The following is a 26,485-nucleotide window of genomic DNA, read 5'->3' as shown; positions in this document are numbered from 1 at the left end:
TAAAATCTTTTGAATTCTGATCTCTATCATAGTACTCCTAATTGTTCTCTTTACACTGTTTGTTATAATCCATGGCACATTGGTGCATCTGACTGATCTCTTTAAATTCAAGTACGTAATGTTGTAATTATAACTGACACCTGTGGCACCTCTTTGCAATGCACACAGTATGTTACATTGTGTGCTGAAAAACAACTTGTGATGTTTAATTTTTTGTGCTCTGGGGAGTGGTATTATATACAAATACCACAAATTGGAACCATTGGTTGCAATCTGATTGCACCCCGTTGATGCAATGACACAGAAATTCCACTGTATTTGTATGTAATCTTTCCAATGCTCCATTTGACTGGAGATTGTAAGAAGTAATGTGTAGCCTACCAGTCTTTTACAACCTGCTCACTTTCCATAGTGTCACTCAGTATTACCGACAGTTTCCCACATCTCAAAATGATTATTTCCTCAAGGATATGAGCCACTGTGCCTGAACTCTGCGTTTATATCAGTTCTGCTACTATGGACTTTGTTGCAGCATCCTTTAGTGTTACTATGTACTTATTATTTCTATGTGTATCAATATCAATATCACATTTACTAAACACCCCTTGATGTTGGTGGTGCAACCAACGGTATTTATGTCATCTTTTTTTAAATTTTTTTTATTATGTTCTTGTGATTCTGTGATGACCATCTATGGGTGCATCATGGAATTGCTGCAAAGTTTCCACTTTTTCTTCAGCAGTAATCTCCTGCCATTCATCTTCCTTGACTCTTGACTTTTCCTGCCTTTCATTTTCCACAGTTTTGGCATCAGCTGACTTTACCTCCCTTATTCTAACCAGTGCATCAGCTACCTGCTGCTCATTTTTGCTCTTTTTGTATACAATTTTGCAATCACACTCCTCTAATTTGTCTGAACTACTTTAAATGTAAGGACTGATTGCTAATATTTGTGAGCCATTGCAGTGGTTTATGATCTGTACAAATGGCAAACTTATGGCCAAACACATACAAGCTGAAATGTTGGACTGCCCAAACTATGGCTGATAACTCTTTTTCGGTTGTTCAGTTTATTCAGAATTGTTCAGAGTTCTGGATGTGTATGCAATGAAGTCTTTACCTACCTCCCCTTGGCTAAGAACAGCGCCAATTGCTTGTGTCAGTCAGGATTATAAACTTTTTACAAAAATCAGGGTACAGTATTACAGGGAGGTTGAAAAGCTGCTCTTTTAGCACTTGGAACATGTGCTCTTGCTTGGTGTCACTCAACATTTTTCTCACTCCAGAGTTATTCTATCTTAAATGCAGTCTGCTTCAGACTTGTGCTAAATTGTGGAACTTCTGCCACTTTAATTTGAGGCATCTTAATAGAAACCACCTCCTCTCATGTAGTAACACAGTAATCAAACAAGAGCTTTCTCATACTCTCACCAGTATTTCTGGTTGGTGCGTGCCTACCTGCAACATCTGCACCCTTTATCCTCAAAATCCTCTCACCATGAGGACCTAATTTTTTATTTTAGCTATCTGACCTTCCTCAGGCTCTGCAACTTTCATTTCTTGTTGGTGACACATCTGCCTACCGATATACAAGTACCTTGTTTACTTAGCCATTTCTTTGGCTTACTTTTCTGTACTGGCTCCTCTGTGTGATTCAGAGAAATATTAACTCTAGTGCATACACACTTCACAGTTTAAAAAAGTGTTTGTGGCTCTCTAAGCCTCCACCCCTGTGTACTTGCATCCAGCATTTTTATCCCTGTACATAGTTTAACTGGCTTGGCCCTGAACCACAGGTTCTACTTTGCCATAATTAATTACTATGCAATACTTTGTGAAGAAGTCTATCAGTTGAACTGGCAAAGGGAATATCCAGTTCCTCTCCTGCCAGTGAAACTTGTGTTTCACTCATAGTGCCTGAGCTATTCCTAGATCTAAAACAACTGTCAGCACTACAAACTCATTTTTATTTTCACTGTCAACTTTAAATATTTTTCCCAGTTCAGGATAAGGCAACTAATCTTATGCTTTGCTGTCATTACACTGCTTCTTGTTTTTCACAGAATACCACATGTTGTTGGTACACTCACTAGCCATGTGCCCTGGCCTGTGGCACTTGAAACACGCAATTGGCTTCACTTTCTTAGAGGGACTCTGACTGTTTTTGAAGTCTCTGATTCTCGACTTGCGTGAGCCGATTATACTTCATGTGCTCATCAAAGATTCTCTGAATGACTACTGCTCTGCTTAATACTCCCACTTATGCCAAAAATCTTGCCAGTTTCTTACTCTGACATTGCACCATGCACAGCCTCAAAAAATTAATGTTGAAGCAAATCTACTTTACTTTCTCAGTCTGCAATTGATTCTCTCTTTGGTTGTTTACTGGAACCCTTTTTAAAGGTATAGAAGTCCAAGGTATATGTACATGCATAATTTTTGAACAATTTTTTTACTTCTTCTCGTGAGTACTTTACTCCATGTGGGACCCCAATATGGGTATTTACAAATTTTAATGTATTGGATGGTCCACTTCATGCACTAGTTCAAAAGCAATGCCCACAGTGTTTATTAATTCATTGCATGCAGATTTTGTACCATTGAAATCCTGGAGAATAATCTTAAGGATATCAATGATGTTAATGTTATCTGCTGCTCCATTCCTGGCATTTGTAGTGTCAGATGAGGCCGTGACTTACTTTGTCTACTGAAGAGTTGTACAGAGACAAGTAGAAATTTCATAGCCACTGAGTGTGTGTCATTGCGGATATGCTGTGCTATGAGGGACGTGACTGCACGACTCCCACAGTGTTGCTTTGCTCTCCTGTGCAGGGCCATTGTCCGCTGAGTCGCTGCTCACTGCATGTAGTTTGCATGGACATTGCTGGAACTCACAAAGATACCTTGCACCCTCAGGACCACGCTGCCTCTGCTGCCATCACAGCTGAGCTGTTTCTGTGGTGGCCTCTCAGGACCAAGGCCCCTGTTTCAGTATGTTGTTGCTCAGCCATTCCCATGCCTTCCATGACGTCATGCAGATGGTCTGCCCTGGCCGCATTTTCCATTGTCCGGACATCTGATTCTTCCTTCTACTATTCTTGCTCCATCTGTTCTCACTGGAGTGCATGTGATGCTTTTAATAGAGTTTCCATAATATCAGTCCAGTCATGACATGGGGCTTGGTCTGAATATATGTGAACTACCCATCGATCTAAAAAATCACATAAACTACCCTCACCTTGCTCCAGAAATTGTTTACATATGTCTTGTCCTGGTATGTCTTGTGGCATAGAATAGAGGAAGAATTTGAGAACTTAAAGGGGGTTGCAGGTCAGTCTGCAGTTACTGAGCAGTTAGGAGCAAATGCAGGAAGGTAAAAAGCTTCCCATGACGGCAGGTGATTGTAAGAATACTTTACACAAGGTTAAATAAGTCAAAGGTCTGAAATATATGTACTTATTGCATTTGTACTAACTAGTGCACTGAAGGCTATTTCTAAGCATTAGAAAAAGCAAATAGTTTGATTTTTGGCACAACAGATGTCAGTATCTGAATCCGTGGGGTGAGAGCTAACAGAAACAGTAGTCACTAGAAATATTGTAAAGTACAAACATTTGAGGGGGCACTCCAAGTTAGATAACAGACTTGTTGAGGAACACATAGTTGATGTCTGACTAAGCATTCTTTTGAATAAAAACAAGAGTTTTTAAAGGATAATTGTGACAGACAGTTCTCTCTGTTAGTCATCAGTGTGCAAATCCACCAGCGCTTTATAAACATCGACCATTCTGACATGTGGCTCTGCACCTCCCTGATGCTGTGGCCAACCACCCTCAGATCCTTTCCCTTCTCCTACACTATAGGTAGGAATGTTCCTGGCTTCTACACTAACAAACTCTATGTTTTGTAGCAACAGTGTTAAACTAGAAACTAAACCTCACTACTCTTCCTAAAATGCTAGCAACAACAGTGTTTTACGTTGCTTTGGCCTACCCTACGAGTGAAGACTGTTTCTCAGGGGTGGGCACTGCAGGTCCAGCAGTTTAATTTATTTCCTGCCTCACTTGTGTGAATCCACTGGCAGTGCTGTTCTCAGAAGTAAGTACGAGCTTGCTGCATATGCTAAAATGTCCCATTTTGTGATTGCCATTTACTGTGACACTTTACCAATTAATTATATGAACTGAAATTCCTGCCCTGGAACAGCTGCCTGGAGTCTCTGCAAGTCCAGATGTCTCTCACATTACTGTATACCTCCTGAAATCTAAACACTACAATTTCCACCTGCCCTCTGAATTTTATCTCTCTGTCCTGTCTTGGAGTGCCTTCACTGGCTTTCAACAGTCCCATACTTAACAACGGATTAGTCAATAAGTCATCAATACATGGGAGACTAACAGTTAATGCTTTTACTGCTATGTTATAAATGTCATGTGCCATCTAGCCTGATGCAAACTGTTTCATGTAACGATACTTCAACAACTTGGGCATCAGTTGGGCTGCTTTGTATATAAAAGCGGCTTTTCAGTTGGCCTCACAAGGCTGAGTGGTTCTCGTTCCAGATCTTTCAACTAGAGAAAAATTTGAGTTCATTACAGGGATTTGAACTAGGACTTTGGCATTAATAACCAAAAACACTAATCATTACATCACACAGCAATTTGCTCACACTTCTGTGACATAAGCATTTAATTAATTTTGTGACATTATAAGAATTGAAAGGCTGTGTATCATACCAAAATAGTGTGTGCTGACTTCTGGGGCAGAGGTACTTTGAGAGGAGAAAAAACTGAAAATGTAATAAAATCACGTGGCATAGCTTCCAACAAAGGGTCGGCGTTATCATCCATGACTGAAGCAACATATGATGAATCAACAGAGATGGCTGATGAAGATAGCAGTGTCAGTGGAGAAGGTAATGGATAATGCCACCGAAGCATTGTGAGGAGCCAAGGTGAGATAAACTGTATGTTCTGTTTCTGCTCATGTTGTAAACAGGTACGTCATTCAGTGGCACATACAGATATGTAGCGTGTCACAGTGCTACACTTTTAATATTAGTGGAGTGTACATCATTACTCCTTCCCCTCCACGCTTCTTGGACATAAACACAATGGTGCTGCAAACCTGACCGTGTAATCATTTTGCTTTAGTACTTTATATGTAAATGAAGGGGGAGGGGGCAGAAAGCACAGGAAATGGAAGGGATTACTAACGTCACCTGCATTGGAAAATTGGAATCAGCAGAAACAAGTGAAAATGTGTGCTGGACTGGGATTCGAACCAGGGTCTCCTTCTTACTAGGCAGGTGCATTAACCAGTGTGCCACCCAGACAGTGTTCATCGCAACTGCGTGGACTATCTTGGCGTGCCTCACTGCTGACCCACATTCCCACTGAGCACCATCTATCCACAGTTCCTGTCCATTTCCCCCATGCTCGCAACTCTGAGATTTCCGCAGGAGGTCAGATGTACTTTTGCATCTGCACTGAAGAACGTGCATCCATTGGCCATCTAGGTGAACCAATTATACGAATGCAAGGTGTCTGTTCTTTCGGACGTGTCTGATTTCATTGCTTCCAGTCTTGACATTTAGTTTCCAGGTCTGCGACTTGTCTGTTACATATCAAGCTGGCACATTGCTAAGACACTGGTCTCATATTTGGAGGACTGGAGCCCAGATTCAGATCTGGCATTGCAGATTTAGGTTTTCCACAGTTTCCCTAAACGGCTTAAGTAAAATTCTAGAGGAGCGGTGCATTTGAAAAACACAAGTGCAATTTCCTACCCCTGCCTTCTCCAATTTGAGCTTGTGCTCCAGCTCTAGAGATTTCATCATTGAAAGGATGTTAATTGCTATTCTTTTGTCCTTTTTTTCTGTTTACTTTTATCTTTTATTTTTCTCTTGTGTAATAAATGTAGAGTCTAGAACATTGTAACTAATGCAGTCTCAATCGTTAATATCTTGTGTCATTCTTAGATTTTGATACTTGTTATTGAAGTTACTAGTTTTCAGTTTTGGAAGCTTTGATTTTTCTAAATTGTTCCCTAATAGTGTTGTGTGCCTACACGTATTACCACTACCTTTTTACTTTTGCTTTCTGAGAGGGGAGAACAAGCTACATTTTATTTGTATTAAAAGGCAAAAAATCATACATCAGTGGCATTATTAGTGAAATCAGTTAGTGATATCAGATTTAATCTGTACCTGGGACATGTTAAATTCCTTTTAGGTAACAGCAGCCAATCTCATGGCCTTTTCAAACATGGCTAAAATATTACTGAAATCAATCCGCATGTGAATGTTAAGAGTCATGGAAATAAATTATAGTCTTATATGATCAGATATTAAAATACATCTTGAGAAGGCACTTCTTTCATTGTTATACAGTGATGTTTGTTCACTTCCATATTCAGTGTTGATGAAGTTAAGGCAAAGTGTGGAACCTTGTTACAATTTGAGTCAAAATAAATCGTAAGATTAAGCACGAATAAAAAGATTAAGTTCTCTGAGGGTGGTGATGAAAATGACAGAGGAAAATAATGTAAATGAAATTGCATGTACTGAAAATGTGCCATTCACTTACAGGCCTGCTTCTGTAAATAGTGTTGTTTGTGATCTTCCTTGCAAAACTTGTAAGAAATTTGGGACACTGGGTCCAGGAAGGAGTATATGAGGAATTAATATTTCATAGCAGTGTTCAACAGTTTGTGTCATGCTGTGGAGAAAGAAAAATAAACCAGATGATGTCCCTGTGAAAGAATATCTTTAAACATAAAGTTCAGCCATAAAGCTGCTTTGTAAATATTATCTATAGCAAGTGAAAAATCTTTAGAACTTGTGTTAAAGCATTGGAGAGAGACAGATAAGAAACAGCTAATGTTTTCAGAGCTGTCTAAAAAGTTGCCAAAGCGAGTCACCTGTTAGATGATTTTGAGTAAGAAATTGATGTTCAGAATTTAAATGAAGTGCACATGGGTTGTACTCTTCATTTCAAGTTCACCTGTGTCAACATACTAAGTCATGCTGCTGCAGACATGAAATCCAGAGTCTTCAAAAAATAATTGAATTCTATAGCAAAATTTCTGATACGTGATGCAGTTTCAATGATCAGCCAATTGTCTTAAATGATTATTGATACTTGAGCAATGCTCCCTGATATGCTGGAACCAGTTGATATTTCCCTAGATGTCATTGAAACAGAATGCATGACAGCTGAAGGCACAGTCAATACTGTGATGCAGAAACTCCTTCACAACTGTTCAACCTGACTCTTTGTGGAGACATGGTTCCTGAATGGAAGATACCTGATAAGAGGCAACAAAAGGAAGGAGCAGAAACAGGAGAAATATGTTAGAGATATTTCGATGCTGATTTGGGATCTGATTTAAACAATCAGTTTCATCTGCAAGGCATTTCTTTTCACCTTAATTCTAGATATTATACATGAATCTAAATTATTTGCTTACATTAAGGTACACGTTATTACAGAAATAATTTCCAAATGTTAGACATTGGAAGCAAGGTCACTCCAGTACCATTTAACCTTTTTCCAGAAAATTGGCACTGCATATTACCAATTGCAGCAGTCAGAATAAATATTATAATTTTATTTAAACTCAATGATGTCAAATTTCTTACCTTGCTTTGAAAGACTGTATATATGTGTTTATAGGTCCCTCTGCATATCAGTGCTGAGCATGGGTATGTCAATAATATTAAACATCTCCTAGCACATGGTGCAGATGTGGTGGCAACAGACAGCAGTGGCCTAACAGCCCTGGATATTGCTGAGAAATGTGAACATACTGAATGTATGGAAGTACTGAAAAGGGCAGCTGGTAAGTGTCAAGTTAAAGCAGAGTTTTTGTTAACTAAGATGATGATGGATGTTATATTCAGATTTTCATCAATTAAGAGTTGTATACAATTTATATAAATAAAAATGATAATTACTGGCTTATATTACTGTTATTTGAAGCAGAGAGAAAATTGTGTGATTTTTCACTATGTAGTGACTTTATCAATAAGTATTTATGATTATTTAAGTGATATCAGGTGAATGGTATTGGAAAGAGGAGGAAGAGAATTGACTAGTAAATCAGCGTGTTGTGCACTGGATGACAACATAGCAAAATATTGTATCTGGGAAATATGTAAATAGTACAGTTGCTGTTACAGAATCATAACTTTCTTTGGAAAATGTCTGATATAAAATATCTTTTGTGAGAAACCGTAAACAGAAAAATTACAGAAGCTATCTCGTACTCAAGAATATGAACATTGGAGACTAGAATATGAAAATTGGAGACTACAATAGTCAATATCAGGTCATTATCACAGCTAAAAAACAGAAAACATATTTGAAAACATAATGTAATTGGATAGATAAAAAAATTACTCACCAAGTGGCAGCTGGAGAACACACAGATACATTTGGCTAATAGATAAGCAATTGTGAAATTTATCCGTAAGCACAAATGTGAGGAACATACTTGTTTTACTGGTTGAATTAAAAAGTGACAGCAGAACACATCAGGAAATGGAAATTGGAATGTTATTGTCAGCTGTGTGTTTTTCCTTTTTAAAAAAGATGTAAAAAGACATGGGATTCCATATTTTTGAAAATAATAATGTAATGTTATTGCCAGAAGAGTTAAATTTTTCATCAACAGATAGTTCTTCACTTGAGTTAGTAGAGTATGGAGAGCTGTAAAACAACCCACAGTTGCGTACATTTACACATACAATTTAAAAGCAAAAGTCACTTTTCCACAGGGTATTTTACGGGAAGTTTGCACTAAATTATCCATTTTTACCAGACAAGAAGTCTTTTTAAATAACACCAGCTTAGCAAGATGAAGCTCTGTATACGGAAAGATTGGCCATTCTTTTCCTCTTTGCATGCTGCCATCGAGTCACATCTGACCATACTGGATACTCCTGTTACGTATGTAGCATATAGGATGTGTTGTGTATTTCCAGTAGTTTCCTTTGAAGTAATGGAACAGTGTTGTTGGCTACACCTTTCAAGGCCTGGAGGGTGGAAAATTTTATGGGATTTATTTACACACGTTTACTGAAATGCCGCAGGAAGCAAAGTGATAAAAAAGAAGATAAGAAAAGCATGAAAGATGTACAAAATTATTTAACAAAAACTACTCCAGAATTCTGCTGTTTGTCCTGCTGCTTGGATGTTCCCTCGTAAAAATGATGTTTTTCAATGTAATATCAGTTCATTTTTTTCTGCTGCTATTGCTGATTTTTTTCTGCTGCTATTGCTGATGAATCACAATGATCAGTTTAAAGCTACTTATGACAACACTAGCTATAGCCCGCGTCACGTAGGATGCTACTACCATGCATAGAGGCAGAGCGTAGACAAGCGTGGAGGCTATGAGATCTGTGCGTGTGTGGCTGCAGAGAACAGATAAACAAAAGTCCGTATTGCCGAACTGTGTTGCTGCCATCAATAGTGTGGTTCACTTGCCTACGGTGCATCGTATTATCTGTTCAAATCTATGAGAGGGAACAATACATTTTAAAACCGATTTCAATCACCCATCTAAATGAGAAAAATCTTACTTCACGTCTTGACTTTGAGTCTGCTACTCCACAACATTAGCTTGCATGATGTCAGAAAACAAGAACAGCTGATGCAGCTTTGTGGAGACACGAGGTACAATTTTTCTCAAAATGATGATTGTCTAATGACAAGATAATTGAAACTGGTTGTGACACTTGTCATTTATTGCAATTTGGACTGTATTATAAGTAAAAATGTAATACACAAGAAAATTAACTTAAAACTCAAATCAAAATCATTATATGCACTTAACAGCTGTTTTTACTCCATGCATTTTTTTTTTAATGTGTATAATTTGTGAATGTGTATGGGTATGTTTGACTGTAGTTAAATGTAAATTCTTGTGAATAAAAATGTATTACTGGTATGAAAGATTAATGCAAAGGACTATCATAAAAATTGTCAGTATGTTATCGTAGTTCTTGCTGTCAAAGACCATTGTGTGTGGGAACTAACTCATTCGACTCTACAGTGAGAGAACACATTTATGATCCACTGCAGAGCCAAATAGTTGACTTATCTTCTATGAATAACTCGAGGGAGTGCTTACCAATAACATCAAAAGCCACCGATATCTCGACAGGTAACACTTCCCATCATTTTGAGGCATTTTCCAGTCCATGCCTTGATAATGATAGGGATGTACTTGTCGCAATATCACAGTTTTTGACGAATTTGTCCAGCCGCATTCTTACGAGTAATTAGGCATACAGCACACTGGGCAGAGCTTAGCTTCTCCTTGAACAATATGTTGAATATTATAGTCTACATACTTCATGACATACTAATTCCGAATCAATAAAGCCTAGTAAGTTCTTGTATACCATGTATGCAATTGAAATGTTGACAAACATATTTTTTTAATCCATGAAGAAATAATATTAGTGCACTATGTTCCAAAGTCTACATTGTAATACAATCATCACTGCTATCTGAGTCCATGTCTGGACCACCTGATTGTAGATTCAGGATAGGTTCACTGCTTCTGTCCATCTTCAACTCCCTATCAAAGTCTTCTTTTCCAAAGTCTACATTGCAATACAATCATCACTGCTATCTGAGTTCATGTCTGAACCACCTAATTGTAGATTCAGGATAGGTTCACTGCTTCTGTCCATCTTCAACTCACTATCAAAGTCTTCTTTATGAAGCTTTTCAATGTGCCGCACACAGTGTGCTTATGCTGAAGGAGATGATGTCTATTGCTTCACGCACATGTGATTCAGGTTCTGTTATGTTGAATGTTTTGTTTTTTCCTCCATGTATCCTTTAACGTACGCCCAAATTAATTCTATCGGTTTATACTGACAGTGATATGTGAGTAAACATAAAACTGTGTGACAACATACATATATATGGAAGTGACCACATTCATGTATATAGAAGTCAAATTCACATTTTCTTTTGTGTGACTTGTATAAATTAACAAGCCACAGAAATTTGGCATGTGCAGAATATTTTTATTTAAGCCAGAGCACTATATCCACTTTTGTGGTGTTTGTACTTAGTGTTTTCTCTGTAACAGCTGATTGATAACATGCATTTTAATTACTATGACCAACTTTGAAGCAAGGTATGGCAAGAATTGTTTGGTGAACCACTTCTTGAAACTGACAGTATTCATTTCCAAATGATAGTCACTGCTGTTATTCTTATACCTATATATAAAGTTTACTCTCTGGAACGAAACAAAAGGAAGAGCCACCACGCAGAATAATTATCCAAGAATGTTTCATACATGTAACAGCTTTTTAGCTACTTCCTTGTCTTGTATCATGCATCTTTATAAGAGATGTGGTTCATGCTGGATCTATACTATGTGACGAAAAGTATCTGGACACTCCCAAAAAATACGTTTTTCGTACTAGGTGAATTGTGCTGCCATCTACTGCCAGGTACTCCATATCAGTGACCTCAATAGTTATTAGGCATCGTGAGAGAGCAGAATGGGCTGCTCCGCGGAACTCACAGTCTTTGAACATGGTCAGGTGATCGGGTGTCACTTGTATCATATGTCTGTAAATGAGATTGCCACACTCCTAAATATCCCTAGGTCCACTGTTTTCAATGTGATAATGAAGTAGAAACATGAAGGGACACATAGAGCACAAAAGTGTACAAGCCGACCTTGTCTGTTGAATAACAGAGTCTGCCGATAGTTGAAGAGGACCTTAATGTGTAATAGGCAAACGTGTATCCAGACCATCACACAGGAATTCCAAACTGCATCAGGATCCACCGCAAGTACTATGACAGTTAGGCGGGAGGTTAGAAAACTTGGAGTTCATGATCGAGCGGCTGCTCATAAGCCACACAACTCGTCAGTAAATGCCAAACGACACCTCGCTTGGTGTAAGGAGCATAAACATTGGGTGACTGAACAGTGGAAAAACATTGTGTTGAGTGACAAATCATGGTACTCATTGTGGCTCTCCAATGGCAGGGTGTGGGTATGGTGGATGCCCAGTGAATGTCATCTGCCAGCGTGTGTAGCGCCAACAGTAAAATTCGGAGGCAGTGGTGTTACGGTGTGGTCATGTATTTCATGGAGGGGGTTCCACCCCTTGTTGTTTTGCCTGGCACTATCAAGCAAAGGCCTGCATTATTGTTTCAAGCAACTTCTTGCTTCCCACAATGGAAGAGCAAATGAGGGATGGCAAATTGCACCTTTAAAGACGATCGAGCACTTGTTCATAATACACGGACTGTGACGGGGTGGTTACATAACAATAACATCCCTGTAATAGTCTGGCCTGCACAGAGTCCTGACCTGACTCCTATAGAATGTTTTGGAACACTAATTTAAAAATGGGCTGCCATTCCCCAAGCACCTTCCAACACCTGACTGAACATATGCCTGCAATAGTGGAAGCTGTCATCAAGGCTAAGGGTGGCCCAACACCATATTGAATTCCAGCACTACCGATGGAGGACGCCACGAACTTGTAAGTCATTTTCAGCCAGGTGTCAGGGTACTTTTGATCATATGGTGTATGTCACTTCTTTCAATCAAAAAGTCTTTTCTTAGCATATTTGAAATCAATGTCTTTTAAAATTATTTGCATTGACAAAGTGCTATCTCTGAAGCCAATTTTCTCATGAATAACTGTGACAAGTTTTTGTGATTTCGGTTATTCACTAGTTATGTACAATTCAAACATGGAGCACATTAAAATATCATTGTCAAAACCATCCATTTGTGTTACAGGTTTCCTGTGATTTCAATGCTTTCCAGGTGACACAAAACCAAATTTTCCTGAGGTTTCTATAACCCTGACTCTTTCATTTAGTATTCTCTGCATAGTTCTTTGCTAAAATGTACTTCTGCACTTGTATCTTCAAAATGTCAAAAATAAGAGTCCCGCTTTCACATCCACGTTTGAAAAATTTGTAAATGTGGTAAACAAACCTATTTGCCTGCTTGTGAAACACTTCACATCTATTGCATTCATTTGACATATTTATTTGGCAATCATTCCATTTACAGATACACATTCACTTCTATACTGATACAATAAAGTAACATTGACAACTGAATGGATAATTCGGTTGGTCTGTGAATGAAACTGTATTGTCCCAAAGCATGGCGACAGTGCAGCATGCAGGAGAGTGATTTTCACAGTCTGGTTGTAAATCATGGCTAGCATTTCAGAGAGAGAATGAATCTTACGGGTTGCATGCAGTCAATCGAGGGAGATGCGCAGAATGGCTGAAAATTGGACCGCATTTCTACATGAAGTGAACTGTAATTGAGCTTGCTGCTGTAAAAGGAACTGCAAAAGTTGTTGCTGTCACTCATAGTAAATGAAAGCAATACAAAGCTCTAGGGTTTATTCTCATCACAAAAAATATTTTTGATACATTTTGTATACATATTTTGTTGCTAAAGTTCTTTTAATAGAAACTGTTCAATATACTATGGTAGTCAATGTATGAGCAGCTGTACGATGGGCTCAAAATGAAAACTGCCAGCAAGCAGACAATAATTTCTCTATGCAGAGCCTTCGGTTAGAAACAGCTACAGTGCCATTTGTTTGTGAGAAATATAACTGTAAACATGTTTGTATTATTTTTTTAAAAAATTCCATGTTTCTGACTATTTATTGAAAGTGTGTTACAAGAGGGCAAGTATGAAAAAATTTATAGAGTAGCCAAGGAAATAGTATTTCAGGGCAGGAAGAACAAAACAAATAAGGAGACAGAAGGGAAAGTGGCTCACATGCTGTTCAGAATAGATGTAAATAATATATTGAAACACTCTATGAAGTGGATCAAAGACCTTCCGATCTGCAGATTGAAAAGGAAGGATCAGTAAATGAAGATGAATAAAGGAGATTTTATCCTAGTTTCATAGATAAATAAGGCATTGGGAGAACTTACAACCAACAAAGCATATGGTGTAGATGACATTCCGGCAGAAATGAACTTTACAAGAAACAACCGAAAATGAGTTGACCCCTCTTTGCAACTACATCTGTGACAAAGGGGAATGGCCAGAAGACTTTCTCGTAAGTATAATAGTCCCAATTTCAAAGGCTAATAATCCCAAAGAGTGTGAAGACCACAGGACGATCAGCCTAATATTGCAGGCAGCAAAAGTATTTCTTTGTATTATGAATAGGAGGCTATATGTAATGCTGGAAGAAACATTTGGTGAAGAACAATATGGTTTCATAAGGGGAAAGGGAACATGAGATGCCATTGGACTTCTAAGAACCATTGGCGAAAGATACATAGAAAAGGGCAAAGAAGTGTATGCTGTCTTCATAGACCTCAAAAAGGCCATTGATAGAGTGCAGGGGAATAAGCTGTTAGATATCATGAAAAAGAAGGGAGTAAAGTGGAAGGAGAGATGATTGATTGCAAATCTGTACCTGAATCAGAAAGCTTGGGTACGAAAAGAGGTGTTAGACACCAATTCTTGAGTAAGTACTAGAAAGCTATTTGGATGGGATAAGAGGCATCAAGATAGGTGGGCAGAAATTGAATGTATACAATTTGCAAATGACATGGCGAACCTCACAGAAAGTCAAGAGGTGCCGACTTAAATGCTAAATGGCCTGAATGGAGCCTGTGCAGCATATGGCATGAAAATTAATAAAAAGAAAACCAAAAGCATGGTGATAGGCTTAAAGAAAAGAAAAGTGAAAATTAAGATGGGGTCAGAAATCACAGAACAGGTAAGAGCATTCAAGTATTTGGGAAGTTGGATTAATGAAGACTTGGATTGCCAGCAAGATATCAAAGTGAAAATGGCTCTGGCAAAAGAGGCATTTCAAAATCAGAGAAGACTCCTGACTAGTTGTTTAAAGAAGGAATTAAGGAAGCCAACTGGTTAAGTGCTTAATATGGAGCATGATCATGTCTGGAGCAGAAACATGGAGTTTGAGAAAGCAGGATGAGAAGAGAATTGAAGCTTGTGAAATGTGGATATGGCAGAGAATGGAGATGATCAGCTGGACTCATAAAGTCAGGAATGAAGTAGTACTGAGGAGAATTGGAGAAGAATGGAGGATGCTGCTGACGGTGAAAAACAGGAAACTAAACTGGATAGGCCACAATCTAAGAAGAGATTGCCTTTTAGTACAGGCAATTGAAGGTTTCATTGCAGAAAAGAGAGGGAAGGGCAGAAGGAGGTTCCAGATGCTGGATAATGTCAGCAGGCCACAAGGAGGGTCCCAAAGAATGAAGAGAAACACAGAAGACAGAGAAGCATGGAGGGCTATGCAGTCAAAACCTCCCACAAGGCAGACAACCCAATGATGATGATTACTTTAACAGAAATCTTTCTCTTGTTTTTTAAGTAGTAAGCAAATTTGAAAAGGGATGCAATTTTTCAGAAATGCCTCATGAATAGGGATAAATGTCTCGTAGAAATGTCTCACTATGGCAATAATGCCTTAGGGATTCATTTGCAGACCTATTTTAAAGCATAATATTGTAACGGAGGATGCATAACTTTGTTAGTGACACTTCAGACTACAATGACTAAGTGAGAAAGAACTTTAAATGCTGAAAATTGGGACTGTTTGGTGCTATGTATTTTTCTTATGAAGATTATAGTGTAATAGTATGACTTACTTAGATGTTAGTTATGTAAAAGAATCTGTTTAAGGAGTGATTACACAACTACTTAATATTTACTATTTTACCAGTTTCAAAATTGATACAAGCAACGTTACACACAATTAAACTCAGTTCTGACATGCTTGTCGTCTCATTGCCACATCAGTACTTAACTATCGTAAAGTACTAACAAGTAGCCTACAGTATTTTCACCACATGAGCTGGTATGGTGTTTAAGACACTGGATTCACATTTGCTAGGACGGTGATTCAAATCTGAGTCTGGGCATCTAAATTTAGATTTCCATTCCTTACATTAATTAGGGCAAATACTGAGATGGTTCCTTTGAAAAGAATGTGGCTGGCTTCCATCCCCAACCTACGCTTGTGGTCTTCTACTAATGGCCTCAGTCTTCATTCTTTTTTATAGTATTTCCAGATGTATACTATTACTTTGTGCAAAAATAAAACATCACTTTTCCAAAAGAGAAAGGGAAGATGGACATCTGGCCAGTACTACTTCTGTAGTTCATTTGCGCTCGTAGCTTATGAGCATGTCCATACGGCTCATTGTGAAGGATGATATTGCTAAAACATAATCTTACTCAAAACATTACAGTACTCAGTGGTGCAGGCACCCTTAATGTACTACCAGTCTCTTTTTTTCCAGGTGTTCTTTTCATTTCAGAAATGCATTAAGTGCTAGTGGAAGATTATTCATCTGCTGCCTATGGAATGAGCACATAGACGGCTGTGAAATGCCTGGAAGTTTGTAGTAGGAACCATGTTATTGAAATATAGCAAACAACTTTCATAGCCATTTGGAGGAGGGGGGAAGGGAGGGGGGTAATGCTGGCCACATCTATGGTATTTTCGATTAACATGAATAACTGAGATGGAAGCAATGGAAAGGAAACAGTATAGGTAGAGATAAGAAGGAAATAATGACTTCCAGCTGCACATGACATTGCAGCAATGCAACGGCTCGACTTGAAAATTTGTGCCAGACTGAGACTTTAACCCAGATGCTCTGCTTCTTTAGAAAGGTTGCCTTAACTGTCTCAGCTATCCGGACAAGCTTTCTGTCAGACCTAACTTCCCACTTGTTGCACTCCAATGACTCCCACCCATTAACCCCCTACTCATAGATTTGTGATTCTTGTATGAGTTCAGACGTTGACTGTGCCTCAGCTATGCTGTGCTCATAGAATTATATATATGAGTGGCATCTGTTTTATCAGACATGTCTGACAAAACCCAATTCTAAGCACAGAAGGGAAAGCAGAAAGGTGGAAGAAGTATATTGAGGGTATATACAAGGGCAATGTTCTGGAGCACAATATTATAGAAATGGAAGAGAATGTAGATGAAGATGAAATAGAAGATATGGTACTGCATGAAGAGTTTGACAGAACATTGAAAGACCTAAGTTGAACAAGGCCCCGGGAGTAGACAACATTGCATTAGAACTATTGACAGCCTTGAGATAGCCAGGCCTAACAAAACTCTACCATCTGGTGAGCAAGATGTACGAGACAGGCAAAATACCCTCAGACTTCAAGATGAGCTCTTGATATTCATGCAAGTGGTTCTCTTTTCTCCGAAGGTCTCTTTAATTTTCCTGTAGGCAGTATCTATCTAACCCCTAGTGATATGTACCTCTACATCCTTACATTTGTCCTCTAGCCATCCCTGCTTAGCCATTTTGCACTTCCTGTCGATCTCATTTTTGAGACGTTTGTATTCCTTTTTGCGTGCTTCATTTACTGCATTTTTATATTTTCTCCTTTCGTCAATTAAATTCAATATTTCTTCTGTTACCCAAGGAGTTCTGTCAGCCCTCGTCTTTTTACCTACTTGATCCTCGGCTACCTTCACTACTTCATCCCTCAGATCTACCCATTCTTCTTCTACCGTATTTCTTTCCCTTATTTCTGTCAATTGTTCCCTTATGCTCTCCCTGAAACTCTGTACAACCTCTGGTTTAGTCAGTTTATCCAGGTCCCATCTCCTTAAATTCCCACCTTTTTGCAGTTTCTTTAGTTTTAATCTACAGTTCATAAACAATAGATTGTGGTCAGAGTCCACATCTGCCCCTGGAAATGTCTTACAATTTAAAACCTTGTTCCTGAATCTCTATCTTACCATTATATAATCTATCTGATACGTTCTAGTATCTCCAGGCTTCTTCCATGTATACAACCTTCTTTCATTAGTTTTGAACCAAGTGTTAGCTATGATTAAGTTATGCTCTGTGCAAAATTCTACCAGGCGACTTCCTCTTTCATTTCTTCCCCCCACTCCATATTCACCTACTACATTTCCTTCTCTCCCTTTTCCTACTATTGAATTCCAGGCAGCCATGATTATTAAATTTTCGTCTTCCTTCACTATCTGAATAATTTCTTTTATCTCATCATACATTTCATCAATCTCTTCGTCATCTGCGGAGCTAGTTGGCATATAAACTTGTACTACTGTGTTAGGCATGGGCTTCGTATCTATCTTGGCCACAATAATGCGTTCACTATGCTGTTTATAGCAGCTTTCCCATATTCCTATTTTCCTGTTCATTATTAAACCTACTCCTGCATTACCCCAATTTGATTTTGTATTTATAACCCTGTATTCACCTGACCAGAAGTCTTGTTCCTCCTGCCACCAAACTTCACTAATTCCCACTATATATAACTTAAACCTATCCTACCTGCCCGATTAAGGGATTTGACATTCCATACTCCGATCCGTAGAACGCTAGTTTTCTTTCCCCTGATAACTACGTCCTCCTGAGTAGACCCCACTCGGAGATCCAAATGGGGAACTATTTTACCTCCGGAATATTTTACCCAAGAGGATGGCATCATCATTTAACCATTCAGTAAAGCTGCATGCCATCGGAAAAATGTTCTTCATACCACAAACAAATAGTGAAGAATAAACAGTGCTGACACCATGATTTTGCCAAACTGAGAGTGTTGTGCTGACCAAAAAATGCCACACTGCAGTGCTAAATGAAATGAGTGCTCTTCTGTGTACTTCCAAGAAGGACCGAGCAAATCCGAATGACAGGCCGGGCCTTGGTCCAAACGCGGCTCACACACACTGCACTAGTGAAGTTGGCACACCATGGGCAGCCCTGGTGTGGAGGAAATAAGCTCGAGTTCAGAAGAATAGTTGACTATGTACTGAAGAGGTATGTATCTAATGGTGATACTGTATGGGAGGGACACTGGATAAAAATGTGCCCAGTAAAACACTTCAGGATGGGAGGGTTGCATCATGGAAGAAACTTCTAAAGACACAGAGACTACTGCATAATGGCTGTAAAACAGCAGAGGGCTATAGAGAGAGGGAAATGTTGAATAAATGTGTTTAGCTGTCAAGAGAGCACTGTGTTAAGCCTTTAATGACTGCTATGGCAGAATATTATTGAAAGATTTGTCTGTATGTAGTGGCTGTCAGTGGCACCAAAGTTAGTGTTCAGATACTCATGGACAAGACAGGAACTGAAATTGGGGGTAGGAAAACAAAATCAGAAATGCCTATTTTCAATAGCCCTTTACAAAGGAAAGTCCAGTAGTAATGCACCAATTCGATTTTCGCACTCCTGTAAAGATAAGTGAAATAGATATTAGTACCAGTGGCATTGAGAAACAGCAGAAATTATTCAAACTGAAAAAACTCCTGGGCCTGATGGAACCCCTAGTAGATTTTATACCAAATATTTGGCTGAGTTAGCTCCTTCATTAATCATAAGACACTGAAGATCCTTAAAACAGAAATCTGAAGATAGCACATCACACCGCTATAAAAGGACAGCATAAGTGACCCAAAGCTACCATCCAGTGTCACTGACATCCATTTGTTGCAGAAGCTTACAATATATTTTGATATCAAATATGGTGAGTTACCCCAAACAGATGACCCCCCTCATGCAAATCTGTGTGGATTCTGAAAATAATGATTGTGTGAAAGCAAATTTACAATTTTCTCTTATGATGTTCTGAAAGCCATGGATCAAGACAGTCAAAAAGATGCAGTATTTTTTTGACTGCCAGAAAGGCATTTGACTCAGTACCACACGTATGCTTACTGTCAAAAGTATGATCATATGGGGTATGAAACAAGATTTGTGCCTGGATTGAGGATTTTTTGGTGGGAAGGACACAACATATTATTTTTAACAGGGAGTTATCGACAGATGTTCAAGTAATTTAAGGTGTGCTCTGAGGAAGCATTTTGGGACCCTTCTTTTCATTTTGTGTATTAGTGACCTTGCAGACAATATTAATAGTAACCTGAGCCATTTTGCAAATTATGCAGCTATCAGCAATGACATACAGTCTGAAAAAGCTGCACAAATATTCAATCAAATCTGGATAAGGTTTCAAAGTGATGCAAAGAGTTAAAACTTGCTTTAGAAGGTCCAGGAATATAAAATTGTGTATCAGGCAAAATGAAAAACTATAGTATCATATTATTACAATATCAGTGAGTCAAAGGTTGTTGTTGTTGTTGTTGTTGTTGTTGTTGTTGTGGTTGTGGTCTTCAGTCCTGAGACTGGTTTGATGCAGCTCTCCGTGCTACTCTGTCCTGTGCAAGCTCCTTCATCTCCCAGTACCTACTGCAGCCTACATCCTTCTGAATCTGCTTAGTGTATTCATCTCTTGGTCTCCCTCTACGAAGGTTGAATTGATCAACTCAGTGCAATGGTTTGTAGGTATAGAAAATGGAATGATCCCATAGTCTTTGTTGTAGGTAAAGCAGGTGATACACTGCAGTTCATTGGTATGCTAGGGAAATGTCATCAGTTTACAAGGAAGGTTGCATACAGAACATTTGTGCAATCCATCTGGAATATTGCTGAAGTGTGTGGGAGCTGCACCAAATAGGACTAACAGTGGATATTGAATGGACTCAGAGAAAGGCAGCACAAATCATCACAGGTATGTATGACCCACGGGAGAAGATGCTGAAAGACCTGAACTGGCAGAGACTTGAAGATAAATGCATACTATCACATGATAGCATACTAGAAAGTGTCTAGAACCAGCATTAAGTGGTGAATCTAGTAATATATAACAACCCATAAATATTGGTCCCATAGGGACTGCAAAGACAAGATTAGCTAACTACAGTGCAGACAGATGCTTTTAAGAATCATAATCACAAGTACAAATATTTGTTGTTGTTATCAAATATATCATTCATACATCATCAAAATTCACGAGACTTCAGACCCTTTCATTACAAATCAGTTTCATTCTCCTTGCATGCTACAAGTATTTGTACTAAGACCTTCGGTATTGAAAGCTCTCAACTAGGAAATAATTTGCCATGTAATATCAGTGAAGTTATAAGTTACTCCAGTTTTAAAAATGAATTACAGCGTTTTTTCATGGTAGCTCCTTAGTAATCTAATCATATTGTTACCCAAATCCTTATGATACATTTTTTACTCTCTGCCTACTTGTTCTCTATCTCTTTTTTTATTAACTGTTATATTTATCTCTTTCTCATTGTAAGTTTGGTAGTGTTATACTGAGTGTAATATAAGACGTGAGTAATTGCCATAGTGCTCTTCAGTTGAAAGACACTTTTTCTGCAGGCCTCCATAGTAGTTGTACCATGTATAAGCTACTTCTGCAAAACTATTGCATTCTACAGCCACATGTACCTGCTTGCTGTAGTCAGGCCTTGGTTTCCTCTCTGTGTTGTCCACCTTTCTCCATTATAAACCTAACTATTCCATGATTCTTCAGGATGTATCCTGAAGATCTCTTCTTTTAGTGAAATTGTGCCGTAAATTTCTCTTTCTCCTCACTTTGATTCAGTACTTCCTAATTAGTTATATGATCTGCTCATATAATTTTCAGCATTCTTCTGTAGAAACACTTTCAATAGTTTTTGTTTTCTTCTTATGTGAACTGTTTATCATCTGCATTTAACTTCCATACAAGTAGGGCAAGTCTGACGACATTTTTCACCACAAGCGTCATTTCACTTGGTGCTGTCTCCCCCTTTCTTTTTTCATTTCCACGTAACATTATCCCTGAGAACTGAAAAGCTTTTGGTGGATAGAGAAATAAGTAGGTCTACTGTATTGCTGCAGTTCTAAAAATGTGTGCAATTTATTAAACTGAGTTGAAAGAATGAAAAAATATATATATTTGAAAAGTAATGGAAACTTTAAATCCTATAACTTAAGCATTATTTCATTATCCTTTGGAAAAAGTGAGACAGAAATACATGTTAAATATAAGCACTGTTTACCTACATGAGTTGTATGCTGTGTATCAAAGATACTCAGTCAACAGATAAATTTCAGAAAAGTTACCATGAAAGTAGTTGAAAGATTGATACACGTTGTCAATTTTTTTATGCATGCAATTGGAAGGGAAAACATAAACTTTTGTGTGGTACAAGATACTAATATTACAAACATGAAAATAACTCTGTCTATTAAGTTTTCACAACTAAACCACTGAACAGATTTCAGTGATGTTTGGCATGGAGATAGTTTGAATGTTGAGGAAGAACATACACTACTCAAGAAAGTGTGTAGTACAAGATGTTTGTTGATGTGAAGGATGTAACACAAATTAGAGAAAAATTTTTGCTTTTTTAAAGAGCTATTTGCTCTTCGACTTTTGAACTTTATCATATTTGTGAAAATGCTGTCCTTGGTTGATATGTTTTTTAAATGCAATTAAACATAATAGATAAAATGCAGATTTCATCTGATTCATCTATACTTCCATACTAATATTATTAAATGTGAAAGTAACTTCTGTTAAATTTTCGTGAGTACACTGGTGAAGGGATTTTGGTGAGATTTGATATTGAGAGGGGTTGAACCCTGGGGAGTAACGTAGGCTACTTTAGCAGAAAAAAAATCAACCCCTAATGTGTGAAGTGGGGAATGGAACATCCTTTTTAGCATCAGTGAACATAAGCAATGTTAAAAAATTATTAAATTTGTTGCATAATGTATAACTACTATGATAGCTCGATGAGCTAATGTCCGTACCTCTCTGCACACAACTTTATAGCAACACTGTGTGTGCTGCTTAATTGGGCGGTGGGGCAATTGCTGATGGTGAAGGAGGGGGAGGGGGTGACGCATCATGAGCTATGATTATTTGAGCAGGCAGATGTGTGAGGACAGCTTACATTATTGCATGCACAGTAGCTTGCTTTCTCACTGTCGGACATCTTAACAAAAGTACTGATGAGTGAGCTTGGCTGTGGTAACACCTAGTTCTGTTAAAAAAGTCATTTATAATTTTCAAAGTTGTTCAGCATATATACCGATGATATTTCTATTCAGTAAGAAGGTTATATTGAAATTGTAACATTTAACTTAGCAGCATCTTCTGAAATATAAAATTTGATACTATTGACTTGCTGCTTTAGGCTCAGATGGCTGAGGTTGACACTCCACACAACCATTATTCAGGAAATGTTGACTTTTTAGCTTGGGTTTTAAAAGCGTCCTTTCACTGCTAGAAGGATTCATAAGCTTACAAATGTATTGGAAAATATGTCAATAAAATTGCATTTTTTTATCGACTTCACTTGACAGAGTTTCAAGATGGAGTCATGTGGCTTGTAGTTGTCCACCATCTGACATCTGCAGACCAAGAATATTGTAAAGAAAGCTGAACCCATTAATATTACTATCCAAAAGTTCATATCTATTTTTGTGTGTGCAGGCTGCTATATCTACAATAATGTAGAAAAAAATTACCGTAAAGGTATGATCTTCTTCACTTTCATCAATGGATTCATCATCTGACTCATAAGTAAATTGTTTCTTCACTCTTCAGGGTTGAATTTTCTCTCCTTTTTCAAAGTGTGAAAGAGATCCAGCTTTGCACCCACTATCATGCCTCTGGAACCACTCTCACCTCAACAAGTTGCTTGTTTTGCTTGGGCCGTAAATTGTCCATGCACACAAGACAATACACCAGATAAATGCCTTCTGAAAAGACTTCCTAGTCCTTACATTTGCATTCAGTGATTACAAATTTATGTTGTACAAAAATAGTTTTGTTGTTATGGTTAGTCTGCATTTTAATTCTCTACATACCATTGTCATTTATTTTGTTGTCCAAATAGCAAAACTCATCTGTTGGTTTTAGTGCCTCATTTCCTAATCTAGTTCCCAGATAAAAAAAAAAAAAAAAAAAAAAAGATTCAAATGGCTCTGAGCACTATGGGACTCAACATCTTAGGTCATAAGTCCCCTAGAACTTAGAACTACTTAAACCTAACTAACCTAAGGACATCACACACACCCATGCCGGAGGCAGGATTCGAACCTGCGACCGCAGCAGTCCCGCGGTTCCGGACTGCAGGGCCAGAACCGCACGGCCACCGCGGCCGGCCCCAGATTAAATTTGGCTACTTTCATTAGACCATGTATTTTTAGGTCATTAAGAGTGCATTTTAGGCACTTAAAATAGGCTCTTTCAGTACCACATTTACACTATGTAAAACCTGAAATAGGCCCTAAAAAGTATTCTGCAGAAAAACTAAACATAATGTAAAATACAGTGTTGATATATTAGCATATTATTATTTGTTAAAAATAGGAAAATGAAACAGACAGGTTGCAGTACTTTGTGTGTGTGTGTGTGTGTGTGTGTGTGTGTGTGTGTGTGTGTGTATTCATCAGATGTCTTGATTAAAAGTGTTTTCTTCAATTTTAATTTAGTTCAACATTTGTCTTGTGTAAGTGGAACATTTTATCATTTGAAACTAATGCAAGTAAGAAGTGAGATGCTATATAGAAGAGCATATAAACAGCTTTTGGTATTATTAAGGGTCACAGGTAGTTATTTTTATCAAAATAAAATTTAAAAAAACATACAATACACTTTAGTGATTTTAGTTTTCTACCCATCCTGCCCATGCCTAGATTTATGCCATAATTCAAAACTTTCGAAAAAATCAGAACTTGGTGCATCATATTAAAAACATTTATGCTTTGCCTTTCAGGTTTGACATTTTCACATCGTTTACTTCTCCTTTGTATTAAAATTGAACTCTGCTTCATAAAAATGATAAAGTAAACAATTGAGTACCGATGTCTCTTGGTGTAAGATTAAATGGTATTTCTAAAATACTGTGCATCACAAATGCTCTGGTGTCAAAAGATGTGAGAAGAAATTCACAATTCTGAAATGGCAGTCAAACCTAAGGAGGATAAAAACATAGCACCTAACCTCTTTTTCCATGGTTGGCAGAATATAATATTTCTATCAGTTGTATAGTGGGGAAGCTCTGGTAGCCACAGTATTATACACCTAGATTTTCAACTGGTAGTTTTCGGCATTTTCTTTCGTTGAACTATTGGTTCACTGAAACTGGAATGAGTTTTGAACGATGAACATCTTACACTGCATGCGTTCAGCAGTACACTCCATACCAGTTCAGTTCGATGAGTGGAAAACAAAAATTTGACAATGGCCTCACTTTCCTACAGTGAGAACCTGTGTGTAACCAAGGAGTGAGATGAGGTTTTATTACTGAAATGGTTAGGCAGCTTTAAGTCTCCCTTCTTGTATGTGTTCGTTCGTCTGAGGCCAGTTCGAGGTCTATGAATTACTCCCTTTGTGGAAACAGGCAGTTGGATTGGATTAAATGAGCTTCAGACATTTTTTCCCCAAATATTGCAATTCCGAAATGACAGGGGAACCTAAGAAGTATACAAATATAACAACTAACCTCCTTGTTGCATGTTTGGCAGCCTTGTAAGCAAATCTGATTTTATGGAAATACAAGAATTTCATCTTAAATTAAAGAAGTAGATGCATTTTGTAATTTTACAGCAAGAATAGCCAATAATAGGTGGTAATGTCAAAATAGGCTGTTTTAGGTGCTAAAAATTAATAGTTTTGAGTTTAATTAGTCACGAAATGCATAAGTACAAGTTTATTTGCAACTATGAACTGAGGAAAAGAATAGGGTTTTACCTATAAGTCCGGAGTGTATTCATTGTCCATTTTTCAGATTTGTTGATATTCATCTTATAAGCTCTTTTCAAGACATCAATTCAGTTCAACTGATCCCCGACACCCAAACTAATCTTCCCGAAGGTTGGCTGCTACCGGTTTTTCCATTTCTCCTGTAAATAATTTGTGTCAGTATTTTGTGGCAATGACTAAATAAACTGATGGTTTGGTAATTTTCACTTCTATCATTACTTGCCGTCTTTGGAATTGGTATTACAACATTTTTGTTGAAGTCTATTTTACCTTTCTCATATAGTACATACCAGTGGTATAGTGTTGTTGTAGAAGGTTCTCCCAAGGATGTCAATAATTCTGAGAGAATGTGCTTTACACCAGATGTCTCTCAGTGCTCCTTCAAATTTCTCTCTTATCTTATCTCCCATCTCATACTCATTTACTTCCTCTTGCCTTTCCATAATATTGTCTTCAGGATTGTACCCTTAGAACTGTCTTGCCACCTGTGCTCTTTGATATTCATTCGATACCTCTCTTTTTTTTCCCAAAATCTCTTTATTTTTCTCTAAGTGACATCTATCTTTCCCGTAGTCATGCATACTTCTGCAGCTTTACATTCTCCTCTAGCCACTTCTGGTTACCCATTTTACTCATTTCAGTCTTGTTTGTTAATTATGTGTATTATTCCCATTTGCTGTCTTCATTTTCTGCATTTTTATATTTTCTCATTTTGTCAGTTGAATTCAGTGTTGTATGTTATTCAAATATTTCTGCTGGGCCTTGTGTTTTTTATTTTTTATCGTCTGCTTCACTAATGCGGCTTTCACAGCACACAATTTATTGTATGTGTTTCAGTGAT

At 37.9% G+C, this 26,485-nt stretch overlaps 1 protein-coding gene across 3 annotated transcripts in view; it reads left to right on the top strand.

Moving 5' to 3' along the window:
* Positions 1 to 26,485, top strand: part of LOC126346074 (leucine-rich repeat serine/threonine-protein kinase 1) — a 365,038-nt gene that overhangs the window by 23,908 nt on the left and 314,645 nt on the right. For 2 of the 3 annotated variants that reach the window (XM_050002156.1, XM_050002155.1), the window contains exon 4: positions 7,677 to 7,842. In XM_050002156.1, coding sequence (XP_049858113.1) covers positions 7,677 to 7,842 — 166 coding nt within the window. Of the gene's footprint in view, positions 1 to 7,676; positions 7,843 to 26,485 lie in introns of those variants that run through there. The other variant, XM_050002159.1, reaches the window with a different exon arrangement.

This window comes from Schistocerca gregaria, chromosome 1 (genome assembly GCF_023897955.1).
Source record: "Schistocerca gregaria isolate iqSchGreg1 chromosome 1, iqSchGreg1.2, whole genome shotgun sequence".
In the NCBI taxonomy this organism is placed as follows: domain Eukaryota; kingdom Metazoa; phylum Arthropoda; class Insecta; order Orthoptera; family Acrididae; genus Schistocerca; species Schistocerca gregaria.
The sequence above is the reverse complement of the archived record's forward strand: the minus strand, read 5'-3'. Positions and strand labels throughout refer to the sequence as shown.